Source organism: Oryza brachyantha, chromosome 2 (genome assembly GCF_000231095.2).
Source record: "Oryza brachyantha chromosome 2, ObraRS2, whole genome shotgun sequence".
In the NCBI taxonomy this organism is placed as follows: Eukaryota; Viridiplantae; Streptophyta; class Magnoliopsida; order Poales; family Poaceae; genus Oryza; species Oryza brachyantha.
In genome coordinates, this window is record NC_023164.2 from 11,836,580 (window position 1) to 11,853,670 (window position 17,091).

A 17,091-nucleotide genomic window follows, 5' to 3' on the forward strand; every position below is an offset into this window, starting at 1 on the left:
AAGAAGAAAGGAAGCAAAAACAACACTTTACTGTTACGACGACGATAAAAGGTTCACAACTCTACCAAAAAACAACTCGCGACAACTCGCGACAGACGCCGGAAAAACCTCGATGACAAAGGTAGAACGACTGGCCATAATCCGACGATGGCCGAGCGACCGAAACAAGGGTAGAAGATGACTGACAGAACAACACACGAATACGACGTTTAACTGGACGAAGTTGTAGCGAACAACAACAGGGTTTGGCTGGCTTGGCAAGGAGCAGCAGCGGCTGTGCTCCGTGGTTGCAAGACAGTGACCAATGGTGCACAACTTGATGGCAGTGCAGCAGTGATAACAGGGACAACAACGCACTACATGAGGTAGGCAGGGCACAGGGAGTGGTGGCTGTGGGGGAAAACGGAGGGGGCCTGGGATTGCTTTTATTGGAACTCAGGTGCGACAAAAATAATAGACCTATGAGGAGTCTAGTAAAATAAGAAAAGGAAAGGGATAGAGAAAGGGGGAGAGGGAAGAGGAGGAGTCGGCCAGGGAGAGGGAGGGAGATGGTGGCTCAGGCAGAGGGCCAACGGCTAGGAAAAACAGGCCTACGACCCGGGAAATGAAAAAGAAAAAGAAATGTCACCTTTTATTTAGTTTACTTTGGATGAATTTTAAATATTGAAACTTATTTCAATTGTTCGAAAATTTCGCTAAAAATCCCGTTAATATATTTCAGCACAATGAATACAAGAAAAATATTATTGGCCTTTTAATCGTTTTATTAAATGATTTATTTTTACTTTCAACTCTTGACTTAAAAGAAAAAAAATAATTTGTTCAATTCCTATCCTTTTTATGATTGAAAACTCGGCAGGTGACAAGTTGCAACTCTTGCAAAAGCTTCCAACACCTTTCAAATGATTGAAAATTAAAATAGACATTTGGAAGACTGATATACAATTTAGAAAAAAATAGGTATAAGAGTATGTGACAACACATGGATGGTATACTTAGTAATGACTGTTAATGAACTTTACAGACTACATATACCATAATGTAAACATTTAGCTCTGCGAGGCTTTGACGGATAAAAAGAGTATTCATTCGTGCAGTGCCATCACATGCTAACGTTTTTGGAAGTTGAGGAACTTTATGGAATAGCCAAAGATGACAACAAAGGTGGCCATAAAGCCAAAATGGGCAAGTATCACATATCCTAGGAAGTCATGTTGGATACCAAGATTATCATCCAAAAATTCTTTCACTGATACAGGCACACCACCCGGAATAGAAAGTGATCCACCATTGTTCCCAAACTGTGATGCAACGACACCATAGATTGTCCAAGACACTGGGTTTGCCCAAAAATACCACCTCCACCAAATTGGTATTGCCTGCAACACATGCATCAACTTGAATAACCTGTATAAGCCAACTAACTAAAAAATCAACGACAAAAAAAACTTGCTTTGCTTTACCTTCCTAACAATTAGGAACCCAGCAAACAAGTTCCAGAGAGGGAGTGCAAAGGTTATGAGAATGTTTGCAAGCACTGCAGATGGAGTACATGCCACTAACATCATGCCGAAAAATGTGAAGTAGTTGAAGCTTGAAACAATGAAGAATAGGAAATAGAAGAATTTGTTAGCTTTCCAATCATATCCAATCATCGCATAGATGATGCAAGTGTACAGAATGCCCTGTATGATGTTGTAAGTGAACTCCACGCTCGCCTGCGAAGATTAATCGTTTAGATTAGAAAAAGAAGTAGAATTAGTATACAAGTGTCTAGTCTTTTATGCTATTATTTTGTTTACACCGGTGTGCTTATATTTGTAGAAATATCTAGTGATGTAGTCATGTTTTTATTTTAGTAGGATTTCAACATCTTGGAATAGCAGAACATTGATATTCCTTCTTATATGTAATGTTCTCAATACAAACAAAATAACCATATTTCACTCAAACCGTCTCAAATTATATAAGAACCTGATGTTACCTGAGCAAATGCATAAGACAATGGAGAGTACATCCCAGCTGCCCTTTCACGATAGAAGACTGCTCGCTCAATTGACACAACAGGTTGAACTGACATGCAATTAGTTGCCCCAATAAAGAAGATTGCAGCATAAGTGGCTCCAAGTAAATTGTTCAAATCTTGCTGTGAATTTCTACGCATATCACATATGAAACACACATCAGCACACGGAAGAACTTAATACAATATCCAACCATAATCACCAATTTTAACTAGATTATCAACTTTAATTAGAACTTACAAGCTTTTCCCTTTCTGCCAAAATATCGTCCCAAAGAAAAAGGCATAGAGAATTGTTATAAGATAGCGCATGGCATTGTATGCTGGATTCTTCCAGTAAGACTGATATTGCTTCCATAAGTTCGCAATGCATTGGTTGTAGAAATTTTGAGAATATTTTGTAGAAAATAAGAGATCCTGGAAGCCTGATGGGGGAATGCTCAACTCCTTGATTAGTTCTTGGTTTTTTCTGGCATATTATGAAAGTTGAACTTTGTATAAGTCCTACAAATAACTACATCATTTTATCGATCGTTTATAATTCATAACTGTTCCAATGTAAGCAAAAAACTAGTAATACAAAATATTGTGGAAAATAGTGGAATCAATAATACAGAATATTGTCAAACACTAGAATTGAGAGTGCTTACCTATATAGCTGGGAATTGGCATAAATTTCAGCAAAATCTATGTTCAAACGAGCTTCGGCTAGAGTGGAGCTAACTTCAAGCATCCAAGTTGCAGGATTATATCCTTCTATAATATTTGGAACACCCGGAATCGCCTGCACAATAAATATATGTCATGTAATAAAATATATAATTTTTGGCACCTAAATGGACTTGAAACTATGTCTATGTTTGTTGGCTTTCAATAGCTCAGAAATCATAACATTAAGCAAAGGGTGCATTTAACTACATAAAGAAGAAAAAAATGTGCTAACAATACCCAACTAAAATATTTGAAAAATATGTAAGGAAAACATAACTAACCTCAAAGTACTCAACCAGTTTGTGAGAGTGGTCACCAAGTTCACCAGCATAAATAACTCGACCTCCTCTTTTCAAAAGCAAAAGCTGGGTTAAAGTGAACCAGTTGTGAGTTAATTGCATGAACGGTGCATACATCCATGCATAAATGACACAAACATAACATAGTAGACAAAATAGAGACGGTGCATGTGCTTGAGAGAGACCTCATCAAAAGCCTCAAAAATGTCAATACTTGGCTGATGGATTGTGCAGACCACAGTACGCCCAGTGTTGACAGTATTTCTCACTGTTCGCATGACAATTGCAGCAGCTCTAGCATCAAGGCCAGACGTAGGCTCATCCATAAAGATGATTGAAGGATTAGCTACCAACTCTATGGCAATCGTCAGCCGCTTCCTTTGTTCAGTCGACAACCCACTAACTCCAGGGAGACCAACCATAGCATTGCACAACACGTCAAGCTCCACAAGGGCCATGACTTCAGCAACAAACATCTAAATGGATTAAAGTTTATATTTGATCAAAAATAATTACGTTGTGATATAAAAAAAATGCACATTTAAATGCATGCTATTTGAAAAAATATGGCTTAGAAAAAAAGATAACCTTTCTTGTGTTGCTATCAATGTCCGAGGAAAGACGCAACCAAGCCGAGTAGAGAATGGATTCATATACAGTAACATTTGGTGAATGAATATCGGCTTGTTCACAGTAGCCACTTATACGGGCAAATGTTTCTTGTTTCTTGGGATAACCAGAGAGGGTCATGCTACCTTCAATTGCTCCACTAGTTTTCCTTCCTGCTAGAACATCCATCAAAGTTGTCTTTCCAGCTCCACTTACACCAACTAATGCTGTCAGAATACCCGGCCTAAAAGCACCACTAATATCTGACAACAACTGTAGACGGCTTTCTGTGAGTCCTTGTTCCTTTATTTCCTGAATGACACAAGATGAAACATATATGTCAAATAACATAGAACATGTACTCTAGTAACTATATGAAACGAGTAAGATAGGATTACCGTGGGCATGTCAACATAATAGTTTAGGTGGTTAAAACAAAGCGACAATGGTTGGAAAGGCAAGCCAATTTGTGATTGGGTTGGACTATTTCTTGCTCTGTTAGTATCTACAGAAACAAACAAACAAAATTATTAATGTAGAAATTAATTTTCAGCAACTTAATAAGTATGTAAGAATGATCTAACAAATATAGTATAGACGAAATATCTTACTATAAAATCAAAAATTATAATATGGATAGAAATGATCTTACTCATGGATATTGATGATGTTGTATTAGACTTGATGATTGATCTGTCGTTGGATGCATTATCGGACATCTGCCCTTTATTTCTTGTTTTGGCATACAACTCAATTTCATTGCCTTCATCAAGGACCAATGTATTTGTAGTTCTTATAGCTGGGATAAGCAACTTATTTTAAGTGTAAGTACCTCAACCAAGAAAAAAACAAAGCAGTTTACATGACAAAGAAAATGTGCTTACGACTTAAGTATGTAAGAGCCAAGATGTATAAGGTGTTGAATAAAATAGTGAATCCTATAAGGGCTCCAATGGATAGCCAAAATCCCCATTCTTCAGTGAAAAGACCTTTCGACTTAAGAATAGCCTTGCCTACTGTTTGTGCGTCAATAGCCGTGTCATTGTTTGGCTGAAGTTAAAAAAGCTCGCAATTACTTGAAATGCTGCCAAATCTCTGAGGATATTGGTTTTCTCTAGATCTATTTAGGAGAGATGAGGAAAAAAACTAATATAAACTTACAATGGCCCACCTACTAGCCAAAAATTCATTGACTGAAATTGCATTTTGGCCATACATCATGGGAGATGCCCAGTAACACCATATCCACCATGGTCTAACATCATCTGTCCACATTGAAATCAAATAGGAGAGGCAAGATTAGTATCACTCATGTAAATTAAATGTGAACTGCAATTACATGATTTCTCATAACAATACTTCAGCATGGTAGCTCTTTACGTACTTCTACGTATCACAAATCCTCCAAAAACAAAGACAACAAGCAAGACAAACATCCCAAAAGTAACAGCCACAACCATTGTTCTCAAAATAGCACCAAGTAATCTAAATAGAGCCATTGCCATTAGGTGAGTAGCAAAGAAAGCTAGATACTGACGAAAGAACCTGAAATCAATAGATAGAGAAATTTGATAAGCTCTTCAAAGGATTCATGGTATTAACAAGAAAAATAAACAATGTAGGGTTTGTTTAACGATTTTGGGTACCTTCCTGCAGCTGGTGCAAATCCCATCACATAGTATGTGATGGAAACCCAGACTGCAGCCTCCACAAGAGAAATAGGAACTTTTATTAGTATGGTTGCAAGACCATAGGTCCATGCAGGGAAGAACATAAAATTCCTATGTTTGTAGAACACCGGAAGCTTCTGTACTGTTAAGCTCATTTCAGAAAGACCATTGAACATGACTGTTATTAAATTGAATGTCAATGCCCCAAGAAATTTAGTGCCATCAGAAAACTTCCCATGAGGCATCTTTGTTCTAAGGAACACAGTCATTGACAAGAAAGAAAGAATGATTAATTGGGCAATCTTGAATTTGTAAATAAAAGAATTGCGCTTCATCAACAACTTCTCTCTAGCCATCACAGCCTTCAATGACTCCCACTTGGATAGTGCATTTTTCATTGTTGTCAGTGCAGCAGGATGGGTTTTGGATTTTTTAAAAGGAATATGTAGCTCCTTTAGCATCTGCTGACCAATATGAGATGACTTAAAACGTTCTGCAAACTCTGAGACTGACACATATTGGTATGGCTCCTGGTCGAGGAACCAATATTGTTGCTGGTCTTTCTTGGAAGTCACCTCTTGTAAGAAGTCAGCCACTCCTTTCCTTTTAGGGCATCGGAAACCAGAAGCTTCAAAAAATTCCAAAATATTATCACGTGGCCCATGATACACTATGTATCCTTCTGACATTAGAATTATGTCATCAAATAGATTATAGGTCTCTGGAGGTGGTTGAAGGAGGGAGATCATAACAGTTTCATTCATTATATGGACCAAATGCCTAATAAATTTTACAATCTGAAATGTGCTAGAGCTATCCAGGCCAGTGGATATCTCATCCATGAGCAAAGCCCTTGCCGGTCCTGTTAACATTTCCCCTGCCACCGAAAAAGTAATAATGGTAAACAATAGACATTCCATTATTGATGTTCACCTTAACAAATGATCTGCAGTGGTGAATAATGAATTAACCAATCTAGCACTTTTTGTATAAGTATGTCTAGTTTTCTTATTGATTTTACATTCATACCTGTCGTCACACGCTTCTTTTGCCCACCAGAAATTCCTCTAATCATCTCATCACCAACAATTGTATCTGCACAAATGTCCAACCCAAGCACCTGACAATGTTCATTGAGTATTTTTTTTTCTTTGTTATGATCAACCCTAGTAAATTATGTGGACCAACATGAAAATAATCACCTTGAGAACAAAATCTGTTATGATATTAGTCTCTTGTCCTTGCATTGCAGTAGCTTTCATGAAAGCATCTATCTCAGGGTCTGGCTTAACGCCTGCATTGCGTTCTCTTCTAGATATTTCTATGAGCATGTCGTATCTTGAACCAATTCCTAAGCACCTCCTAGAGAAATCTAATGTTTCTCTTACAGTCATCTCTGCATTATGGAGATCATATTGACTAACATAGGCACTTGTCCTCTCAGGATGGAACTCAGAAAATGTATGTCCACAATATGTGACATTGCCAGAGACCTAGATTAATTAACATAGAATGAATAAGCATATGGCACAAATGCATAAGTAGTGAAATAACAAGATTGCAACAAATGAATGGATTCAAAATATAACCTTGAGGTTTGTGTCAAGCTTCCTAGTTAGAGCTCGCATAAGTGTGCTCTTCCCTGAGGATGGAGGCCCAAGAAGAAGAGTCATCCTGAAAGTAGTAACTAGGCGGACTGACCATTTTTTTCTACTGATCATATTACGACATTAAAATTTCTTCTAGGTAGATTGATTGCTATATGATTAGCGTACTATATAGTGCCTAAGATGATGGTAGAAACCTCCATGAAACTATAAATGAATATAGATCCTGTAATCATAAATGGATGTACAATAATAATTTGTGAATGGGCCACCCTAAAAAAGGATAGATCCTCACAACCGTTAAAATTTATTAATAAGTATAAAACCTTAAAAATCATTCCATCCCACATTAGCACAGTGGTGGGATTTAATTCCCTAGCCATGAATTTTCATTCTTGGTCCTTTAGTCGATTGTTTCCCTCTCTTGCACAAATGCCTGCTACATCATCAAGGGGGGTTAATGGGCCAAGGTCTAGCCCCCAAAGACGCTATCCACGACAGCAACACCAATTCTCAAGTTGTGGCCTGTCAACCATGCTCGTGGCTCCATTGTGGTCTTTCACAGTTCTGGCCATGAATCCTTCCATGTCAGCTGGTGGAACAACCCCTAGTGGCCAACTTCTGTCAAGTGAATAGCACATTTTGCTAGATTTTTTTATGTTTGTGTACAAACCACAATGGATCAAGTATTACCACTACTTTAATTTTTTTATTTGGTATTTTTACTAGTTTTTCACTTTTTACTACTGGCCTAGAAGTCAGCTAGTAAATCCCCCACCATCTCCCAATGCTGCAATCGTCGGCCTCCTCTTCATATTTTAGCTTTAGTGTTCACAATGCTACCTTGGCCTTGTCCTCCTCCCTCACTCCCATCATCAAATCACGTTTTACTTTGTACCACTCCTTTTTTTTTCTCCCAATGGTTTGAGTTACCAATTGTAAGTACTTCTAGATCCAACTGCTAAATGCTAGTGAATCCCATGTGTAAATTGTAGTTTATTCATTAACAACTTGAAGAAACCAATATGTTTAGGGTTTACTACTTCGGAGAGATATTTATTGTTGCAGAGAGAGTTTATAGCTTGTGAGTGTAATTAGGTGGCCATTTAGGATTTCAGTACTAACAGAGGGAGTTGTATTCCATTGAGTAGAGGACTAATTCTGCATAGAATCCAAAATAAATCTAAGTAATAATGTGGTACAAAGGTAAATTTATCTTATTCCTGTTCCATTAAACAATTATTTTTCTTCTAAAATAGTAAATTTCACGTAACCTCATGTATTATGATTCAAGTTGCACAAAACCATAACAATTTTCACACATGGCATATAACCTAGGTATTATGGCATTAAAGTATGACAAAAAAAACAAGCTTTGAGCATTTTGACTTTGGTCGGTTTGACAAAAACATACTTTTGAGCATTTTGACTTTGGTCGAATATGTCTTACAATCACATATGAGATTTAAGAGTTCTTAGTCAGTCACATAAAATGTTGTGACCATCTAGTAACCATTATTTTATCGTTATACAATAGTATGCCAAAGGTTAATAGTGTGCATGCAATTCATGTAGTTTTATTGTTGGATTGTAGCACCTTTGGTTTGACAAAATTTATGAATGGATACAATGGCAATGTGATTTAGTACCAATAACATTGTTACATAAATTTTACACATGTAGACGTAATTATTTTAGGGTTATACAATTTTTACCTATGTGAAATTGGTGTGCAAGAAAATTTCAATTAAACTACACTTAACATCTCAATTTGCTTATCGATCTACTATTGACAAATAAACTTGCGTGGTCAACATGAACTTTGGACTTTGGGTGTGAGATGTTAAAAGCTCTTTATTTCATTTGGTACCATGTGGAATTGGAACTCATTTCAAACTCTTTGAACTACTTAGAATTCCTTTTGTGTGTACCTGGATGGCTTGAGGATGCCATTGACTTCCTTCAGTATATCGATGGCCCTCATGTTTGCGGAACCAAGTTGCCCAACAAGTCCCTGCCATTTAATTAAATGACTACACATTCAATTCATCACAAATCATATAAACAAATAGTGCTAATTTCTTCTTATTAAAAAAGAATTAGCTAAAACTAGTTCACAATGAAAGGACGAGTAATGTTTGCTAGGAAGGTGAAATTTCTTATTCTTTCTAATTTTCTTGTCAATCATAAACATTAACATATGCACAGACATTCATACCTGTGGATTTTATGTAGAAAATTCAATCCATATGCTTGTTTACTCTTCAAAGTACCATCCTTATTGTAAGATAACTTTGTCCAAAATGTTGTGTTATATATATGTTACTCTTATGTTTAATTTGTTTCTATTTAATTAACATTGCATATTAAAAATGTTTTGTGATCTTGGTTTTCATGAAATATAATATACAATCACAAGAAAGTTATACGAATAGTGTTATTTTTCAGAAAGAGAAATCGACTTTTTCACCCATATAATCACAAGGAATACTATGTTCCTAAATACATAATATTGCTGAATGGCAGCATGCATCGGTTGCGATTGTTATAATCTATGTTCTATTTAACATTTCTTTTTAAAAAAAATACAACCAGGAAAATGACCACCAGTTAAATATTAAGAAAATATTTACATGTTGCATTGAACATCCCAAACAATTAAAGAGATTGTAGACAAGAAAAACTACATAAATGAAGAGTTCCATGCATAATACACTTGTAGGAGAATTTCCTGTTTAAAATTCTGAAGCCAAAGATCCTTATTTGGTTGCATATTCTAAAGTGTCTTCCCATTTCTTTGCTTCCAAATATTCTAGCATGCAAAAAACATAATCTTCACTTTAGTAGGTTAGAATATAATAAATTGGCATAATCAAGTTGATAGTTTAGTACTTATCTATTTGAATAATATTTTTTTTGGAATATTGATAAGAATGGCCAGTTTATGGCTCATTCAAAGTACTTGGCCTTAAATTAACAATGGATGCATAAAAAAGAAATTGCCTCTTAAGGTTAAGATATCCATGTGTTACCTATTTAAAGGGGTAATTTAAGAAAACATAATTTAGTATGATAGTAAAAAAATGTTGTTTTGTATGAATGAAAAAAAAAAACCCACATTTATTCTTAGATTGTCATTTCACTAATTTTTTTGTAGAGTTGATTATGTATCTTTTTCAGACTTAAATCACTAGATAGTTTTCCTCATATTGGAGGCAACCGGTCGTTTGGTATTGATCCAAAAACTAAAACCTTATTTTAGCAGGAGAATATGCTTTATGTTGGGCTCTATGTCTTGATAAAAATGATATTTTCAACACATTAGCTCAGGTTCACTGCAATGACGTAACGAGTATGATGAATCCATGCATGGTGAGTTTTGTTATCTGGAGACAATGGATATTTAAATTTTCATCCATGTTCCGTAGGAATTTATCAATAGGATTACTTCCGAATAAGCAGTGTCTCTAGTTTAGAGTTTATTGTGCAGAATGTTTGTCTTCTTGTCATATGTTTAGTAAAAAACTTGTAATAATTAGCATCTTAGGTTAGCAAAGACCAAATATCCATTATCTCTTACCTGCGAGATCCTACCTGGCTAGCGATCACCAACCTTCGGACCAAAATCGTCACAAAAATTTTTTCATCTCTATCTCTGATAGGAGAATTCCAGCAAGGTAGTTCGATACTAATTACACAATAGCAGATGATGAAGGAAAACATGCAGGCAAGTTATTGCATATATGCATTTAAATTTTGTGCTTACATTTTTATATGTGGGTCTTTTACCTACTCTCATAATCACTAAAGTTGGGGCCGATAAGGGTGCTTTTATATTGTTAAATTATATGTTATGTAAATATCTTATTCTCGACTCAACGCAGAGCCTAGTATCAGAGTATTTTGTTCTAACTACAGCTATACAAGGAAAGAAACCTAACCCGATTTGGAATGTTTGAGTACTCTTAGAGTTTGTAGCAAGAATGAAACATATAAATGAGATGACATGAGACTTATTAGAACTAGAGAGAGTAATAGTTTATGTCAGGATAAATTAAATCTCACAAAATTTATTAGGTTTTTTACAATGATAATTTGCTTGATTTTATGTAATAACTATATTGAGCTACCCGATTATGCTCAGGAGTTTTTAATGTTCGCTAACAATTTGATTTGAATAGTTTATTAGAATGAATAGACTAGATATTGTGTCGAGATGTTATTCTGAACTCCGCTCAAATGTCAAAACTGACAATAACTTGCTTGGATCAACAATGTAGTTGTAAGCTACTCGAATGATGCCTCCGATGGATTACTTCTATAAGTTGACTTGTTGCGACAATTGTACTTTTCAGTCTTTCTACTTGAGTAGAGTTTGGTAGCTACTGTCAATACTACGAATATGGCATACCTCATATACCCATAATTACCTCAACCTAAGTAATACATAGCTAATTATATATGAAAAGAAATTCTATACATATGGATAGAATCCTAGACAGACAAGGGAAGAGTACATGGTAAGGAAACTGTACCAAGTCCTACTCGGGTATGAAGATTGTTGATATAGTATACATGCTTGTCTCCCTAGTCCTACTCAGACTATGGGTACAAATACAAGACCCTGGGAAGGGGAGAAGACAAGTGGGAACAGCCAAACATACCCTATGGGGTAACTAGAGATAGTACACATACCACCAAGGAGTGTGCTCGTCAATAATAAATTCCATACAGCTGACATCAACATGTGGTTATAGGGTAGTCTATCCAAGTAGATAGTTCTAAGTCTTCTATTTGAGTATATCTTGTTGACATCATATAAGAGTAGAACTAATTGATGATGTTATGAGTAGACTATTATCTGATGGGGGCACGAACCTGTACAAAAATCCTTGTGTGTCTTTCTTGTTGGTACTATCGCGCGTCTAAGTTGGAACTGGAATAATCTACAAATACCATAGTCAGATACCTATCTAACGACAAGTCTTCGCATGCAAGATCCTTATGAGCCTCATCTCAATGCACTCAAGCAGGATTATCTCCACATAACCTATCATATACATACTACACTATACAATAGGTTTGTCTCAACATGCATGATCCTTATTACCCTCATCTCGTTGCACTCAAGCTGATCTTTTGCTATGTTAGGGGTACTTAGGACTATGGTTTTCTTATTCAGTAGTTTTCTTTATCCAATTTGGTGGCCTATTTGATATTGATTGGGATGTTGTCCTGACAGCGGGAATTCTATGTATGTTTATGATTTTTGGGCTAACAGTATTGTGCAAGGTCATCCAAAAGTCAACACACCATCTTTCGATCAAGTGCAAAACATAAGTACCATAGAATCAGAAATGCAGTTTCTAACAACAGCTATCCTGAGGTCGGCCCACTCAATCATGACCCAATTGGCCATGTCTATTTTGGTGCATTGTGCCTAAGATTGTCGTACTCTTGTAAATGAGCCACCGATCGAAAAAGTAAAGCAACACTCTACACGACACTAGTAGTCTACTACAAAAACTTTAATCATTGCCAGTTCAAAACATCAATTTTCTAAGGCTTCTTGAGATAATAATAATCTCTAATGGTTAAAGACAAAAGATAAACTGAATTGTGAGGTTAAATCTGTAAAAATTCAAGGTCATGTTCTTTCCAACCATATAAGAGTTGTCACTCCTACAACTAAAAAATGTGACCTTGCCAAATTCTAGGACTATTAGAAGGCCCGCCTGCAATGTGGTCAATCAGGAGTGGAGGACACAACCTGCCTACAAACACTTGTTACACAAACACACCAATAAGAGAGCCACCTAGAAATTAATGGCATTACTGCAGGTGGACCGCTAAGATATACCAACTTATTATTGCAGCAGGCCTTTTAATGGTTCGCATACAACATTGGAAATTTCAAAGTAATATATATTTGCACCTAACTTTTTCATATGGATTCGAATAAATATGAACATTATATAAAAATTGTTGGTCTCAACGAGATCTAAAATTTTGTAGTTGACGATTTTTATTTGAGATTTTTTATGAATCCAAATATTCACTATAATATCTTATATTTTTTTTTACAAAATCTGATATCTACATTTCAAATTACCTCAAATGAAGATATGATTTATATAAAAATTGTAGAGCTTGACAAGATATACAACTTTATAACTGACTAATTTTTTTCATTTAAATCATTTGTAAATAATATAGGTTTAGGAGATATGAAGTTAAATTAGTAGCATAATACTTTCAAGCACAAATGCTTCATAGTGTAGTGTTAAGAAACATATTTCTTTTACGTCTTCGGTTTGAATCTCATAAACAAAACATGTACATTCTTGATTAAAAAAATTATATATAATAAGTGGCATGCATGCGAGGGGAGGGCACAACCTGCCTGTGAACAATTTGTTACACAAACGAACCAATCAGAGAATTGAGATCCAATAAAAATAATGGCATCATTGCAGGTGGGCCGCTAAGAGACCAACTCATTATTGCAAGCGGGCCTAATGGTCCACATGCAATAATGGAAATTTTAAAGTAATATATATTTGCACCTAAAATTTTCATATGAATTCGAATAAAGATGAACTTCATGTGAAAATTGTTGGTCTTGAGTAAATCTAAAACTTTATAGTTGACAATTTATTATTTGAGATTTTTTACATATAGAAATATTCAGTATAATATTTTATTCATTTTTACGAAATCTCAGATCTACGTTTCAAATTGCCTGAAATGAAGATATGATTTATATGAGCTTGACTAGATATACAACTTTATAATTGACTGTTTTTTTTCATTTAAAGCCATTTGTAAACATTACAGTTTTAGGAGATATGAAGTTAAAATAATAGCAAAATACTTTCAAGAACAAATGCTTCATAGTGTAGTGCTAAGGAAAATATTACTTTTAAGTCTTGGGTTTGAATCTCATAAACAAAACATATAAATTCTTGATTTAAAATATTATATATAATAAGTGGCCTACCTTGCGAAAATGTTCTCCATAACAGTGTCCTCAATATGTATTAGCACACTTTTCAAATGTTAAATGGTGTGTTTCGTGTAAAAAATTCCAATAGAGAAGTTTCTTTTAAAATATAATAAACATATTATTTATTAATTTTTAATTCATAAATAATTATATGTTAATAATAGTTCATTGTGTGTGATGCAATGGGTAATTCAGAAAGCTGAAAAACACGAGGCCTTGAAGAGCGTATATATTACTGATAAACTGAAATGGGACTGTTCAATTCGTGTACATGAAAACTGAAAGCATATATTGAAAAAAAATGCATCCATTTACTAGCTAGGTTATACGTGGTCGCACGCCACAAGCAACAAATTTTTGAGTTTTAGTTCATGCTTGTCTACAGTGGGCATGCATTTGTATTAGGAAGAAATTATGTGTCTTGCCATAGATAAGTGGTTAGTATGACAAATTGTCATTGATAAATGTAACAAAGAAATATCATCGTATAATAAGAATTTTTATTCCCCTTTGCCATCAGCGTCGGTTGACCATTTTGAGCTTCGTTATCCCTATGCAACAAGTCCTTTTACTCCCTAGTTTAAACTTGCAGTTACAAGGATAAAATAAACTTTTAACATAGATTAACGGAGGTCAATTATAGTCAACTGATGGTGATGGCAAAAGGAAAAAAAATAATGACACGCAGAATTTCTCTCTTTAATAATTTTGCACGTAGAAATACTTTGTTTTTAGCCAATCTCCTATGTACCTACATAAAGCCAAAAAGACTATAATATCCTTCATTTTTTTTCAAACTCATGCATTAATTTATTTCTCATTTTACCAAATTCCAATGCTTTTATCCCCTTTTTGGTCAAACTTTAATGCATTAATTGCTGCAAAAATAAAATCTGTGGGGACTAAATAAAGAGGAAAGAAATTAAAGTTTTTGTGAAACAAAGAGAGTATAGCTTAATAAAGAACTCCCATAAATCTTTTTATATGTTAGAGATTAGATTTCAACATCGGCAACCACTCCAAATTGATCAGAGCCGTCTAATTTAGCTTTAATCTTTCGTGCTCTTTTATGAGTAAAAGATAGGTGGGGCCGTGGAGTAATCTCTATGTTATAGATCAAATTGGGGAAACCTGCAGGACATCTCCCTCTCCCTCGCTGTTAAAATTGGAGGTTAGTTGATCATAAAACAGTGAATTTGGCCTGATCACGTAATTGAATGCTGGTATAATAGCCAGATATTTAGAGGGTTTAATTTACAGTGCTTGCATGGGTACCTTTTTTCTTACTTGAGATTACATATTCATTAATCTTACACCTAATTTTAAGTAAATATATATCCGGTAATTAATATGTACCTCTGTCGAGAGGAACCTTCTATCTATTATGGATCGATATATATATTACACTTAATCAATGGATCATCGATGTCACCACTGCTTCAAAGCATACAGTAGAAAATCTTGTATTTCCGTTTTGTTGTAATAATCAAAGAAGAGTAAAGGGTAGTAGATAAATACGTGCCTGGAGAAAGTTGACGGCGGCGTTGGAAAGAGTGGGCAGGGCGCGGCTGGCGACGAAGGCGTCCGCCTGCACGGACAGCTGCTCGTACCGAATTTCGATCTTCGGGAGCTCGATGCCCACCCTGCATGATATGTGCGCGGCACCACGTGCGATCACGTAAATATAACACAAGAAATTAGTGATGATCAAGACCATTTCTCTCATAGTTAAAAAGTGAATCGGCTTATTAGCAATTGAAAAAAAACAATATATGTATATAAACGACTTGTGTATATATATATATATATATGCGCGTGGTTTCATCCCTATTTAAAAGCGTATGCTGTAATATAAATTAATATGAAAAAATGACAAAAATCTGTTTTACCATTAAAATTTTGGTTTATATAAGAAAAAAAAAAGAAGCCGAGACTATGGCAGAGAAGAAAATAAGTCAGCTTGCAGTAGGAGTAGTAGTAGTATATATGGACGTAGCGCATACATGTCTATTCGGTCCCTAAGACGGCGTAGGAACCGCTCGCTGTCGTCCTGCAAAAGGCGTTCCACGAGGGCGCGGGCGGCCTCGCCGGCGGCCAGCGTCCCGATGTCGACGAGCTCCACCGGCTTGCCGGCGTCGTCCGCGCCGCCCTGCAGGAGCGTGCTCCGGACGACGCCGCGTCGCATCCGGTCGTGGGTGGGCAGCTTCTCCAGCGCCGCCCACCGCAGGTTCTCCTCCTCCTCGTCGTGCTCCCGCACGGACTGCGCCCGCCGGAACGGGTCATCCGCCTCCACCTGCCGGAATGACTGTGAGATGGCGGAGCCCCAGCTCGGGGTCCGCCGGCTCGCCGACGCCGGCAGCGCCGAGTGGTGGCGGTGGTGGTTCGCCGTCGTTTCAGGCGGCGTCGCCGACGCCATCTCGATGTCTAGCTCTCTTGCTTTGCCTCAGTGGGTAACAGTGGAGCCTATACCCTAGCTATATATATACGCACGCGCTACGGTTGCTCGCCCGATGGCTTGAACAGTACTGGCCGTATGGTCAATGCAAAAGAAAAAAAAACAAAGAAAAAAACAGTTCTCCCTATATATGTTTTTTAGCCAATGACGCTATTCATTTTTGCCATTATGATTGATCAATTTTGTTATAAAAAGTTTAGTGTAAATATGAAAAAAAATAATAGGTGCTTAAAAACATAAAGTTACTCTGGTGATAAAACAAACGCGACAAAATAAATAAGATTATACTATTTTTTAATAAGATGAATGATCAAACATTATATAAACTCTAAAAATGGAGGGAATATGGCTTTTATGCAGATATTTATGTCAGCATCTTTTAAAAACAGTTTAAATAATTTATCGATTTTTCAGTATTTAGTTCCTTAATTTCACTGTGGTCTCAAATACTCCCTCCGACTTTTTTTTGGTTTGATGTTGTTGAATTTGTTTATATACGTTTGACACTTCGTCTTATTTAAAAAATTTATATAATTATTGACTATTTTATTATAATTTGATTTATTACTAAAGTAACTTTAAGTATGATTTATAATTTTATATATTTTGATAAAACTTTTGATTAAAACGAATGATCAAACGTAAATCAAAAAGTCAATGGCGTCAAAAAAAAAACCGCAAGGAGTAATATTATAGTAAGTAAACTGAGTT

General features: G+C 35.8%; 1 protein-coding gene across 2 annotated transcripts; it reads right to left on the bottom strand.

Annotated features, from left to right (window-relative positions):
• Positions 1 to 913: 913 nt before the first annotated feature.
• Positions 914 to 16,360, bottom strand: LOC102714987 (ABC transporter G family member 40). 2 transcript variants are annotated; one of them, XM_006648534.3, is made up of 20 exons: positions 15,929 to 16,360; positions 15,448 to 15,568; positions 8,851 to 8,933; positions 6,902 to 6,986; positions 6,515 to 6,805; positions 6,342 to 6,432; positions 5,289 to 6,189; positions 5,027 to 5,187; positions 4,804 to 4,907; positions 4,527 to 4,692; positions 4,295 to 4,441; positions 4,041 to 4,147; positions 3,622 to 3,954; positions 3,219 to 3,509; positions 3,016 to 3,099; positions 2,674 to 2,807; positions 2,265 to 2,492; positions 1,985 to 2,156; positions 1,464 to 1,718; positions 914 to 1,379 (listed from the first exon to the last, which is right to left on the bottom strand). In XM_006648534.3, the coding sequence occupies exons 1-20, from the start codon at positions 16,339 to 16,341 to the stop codon at positions 1,110 to 1,112; spliced, it is 4,437 nt and encodes a 1,478-aa protein (XP_006648597.1). In that variant the 5' UTR covers positions 16,342 to 16,360; the 3' UTR covers positions 914 to 1,109. The 2 variants fall into 2 exon arrangements, with proteins under 2 accessions (XP_006648597.1, XP_015689586.1); XM_015834100.2 differs by lacking the exons at positions 914 to 1,379; positions 1,464 to 1,718; positions 1,985 to 2,156 and having other exon boundaries at positions 2,380 to 2,527.
• Between the last annotated feature and the right edge of the window lie 731 nt (positions 16,361 to 17,091).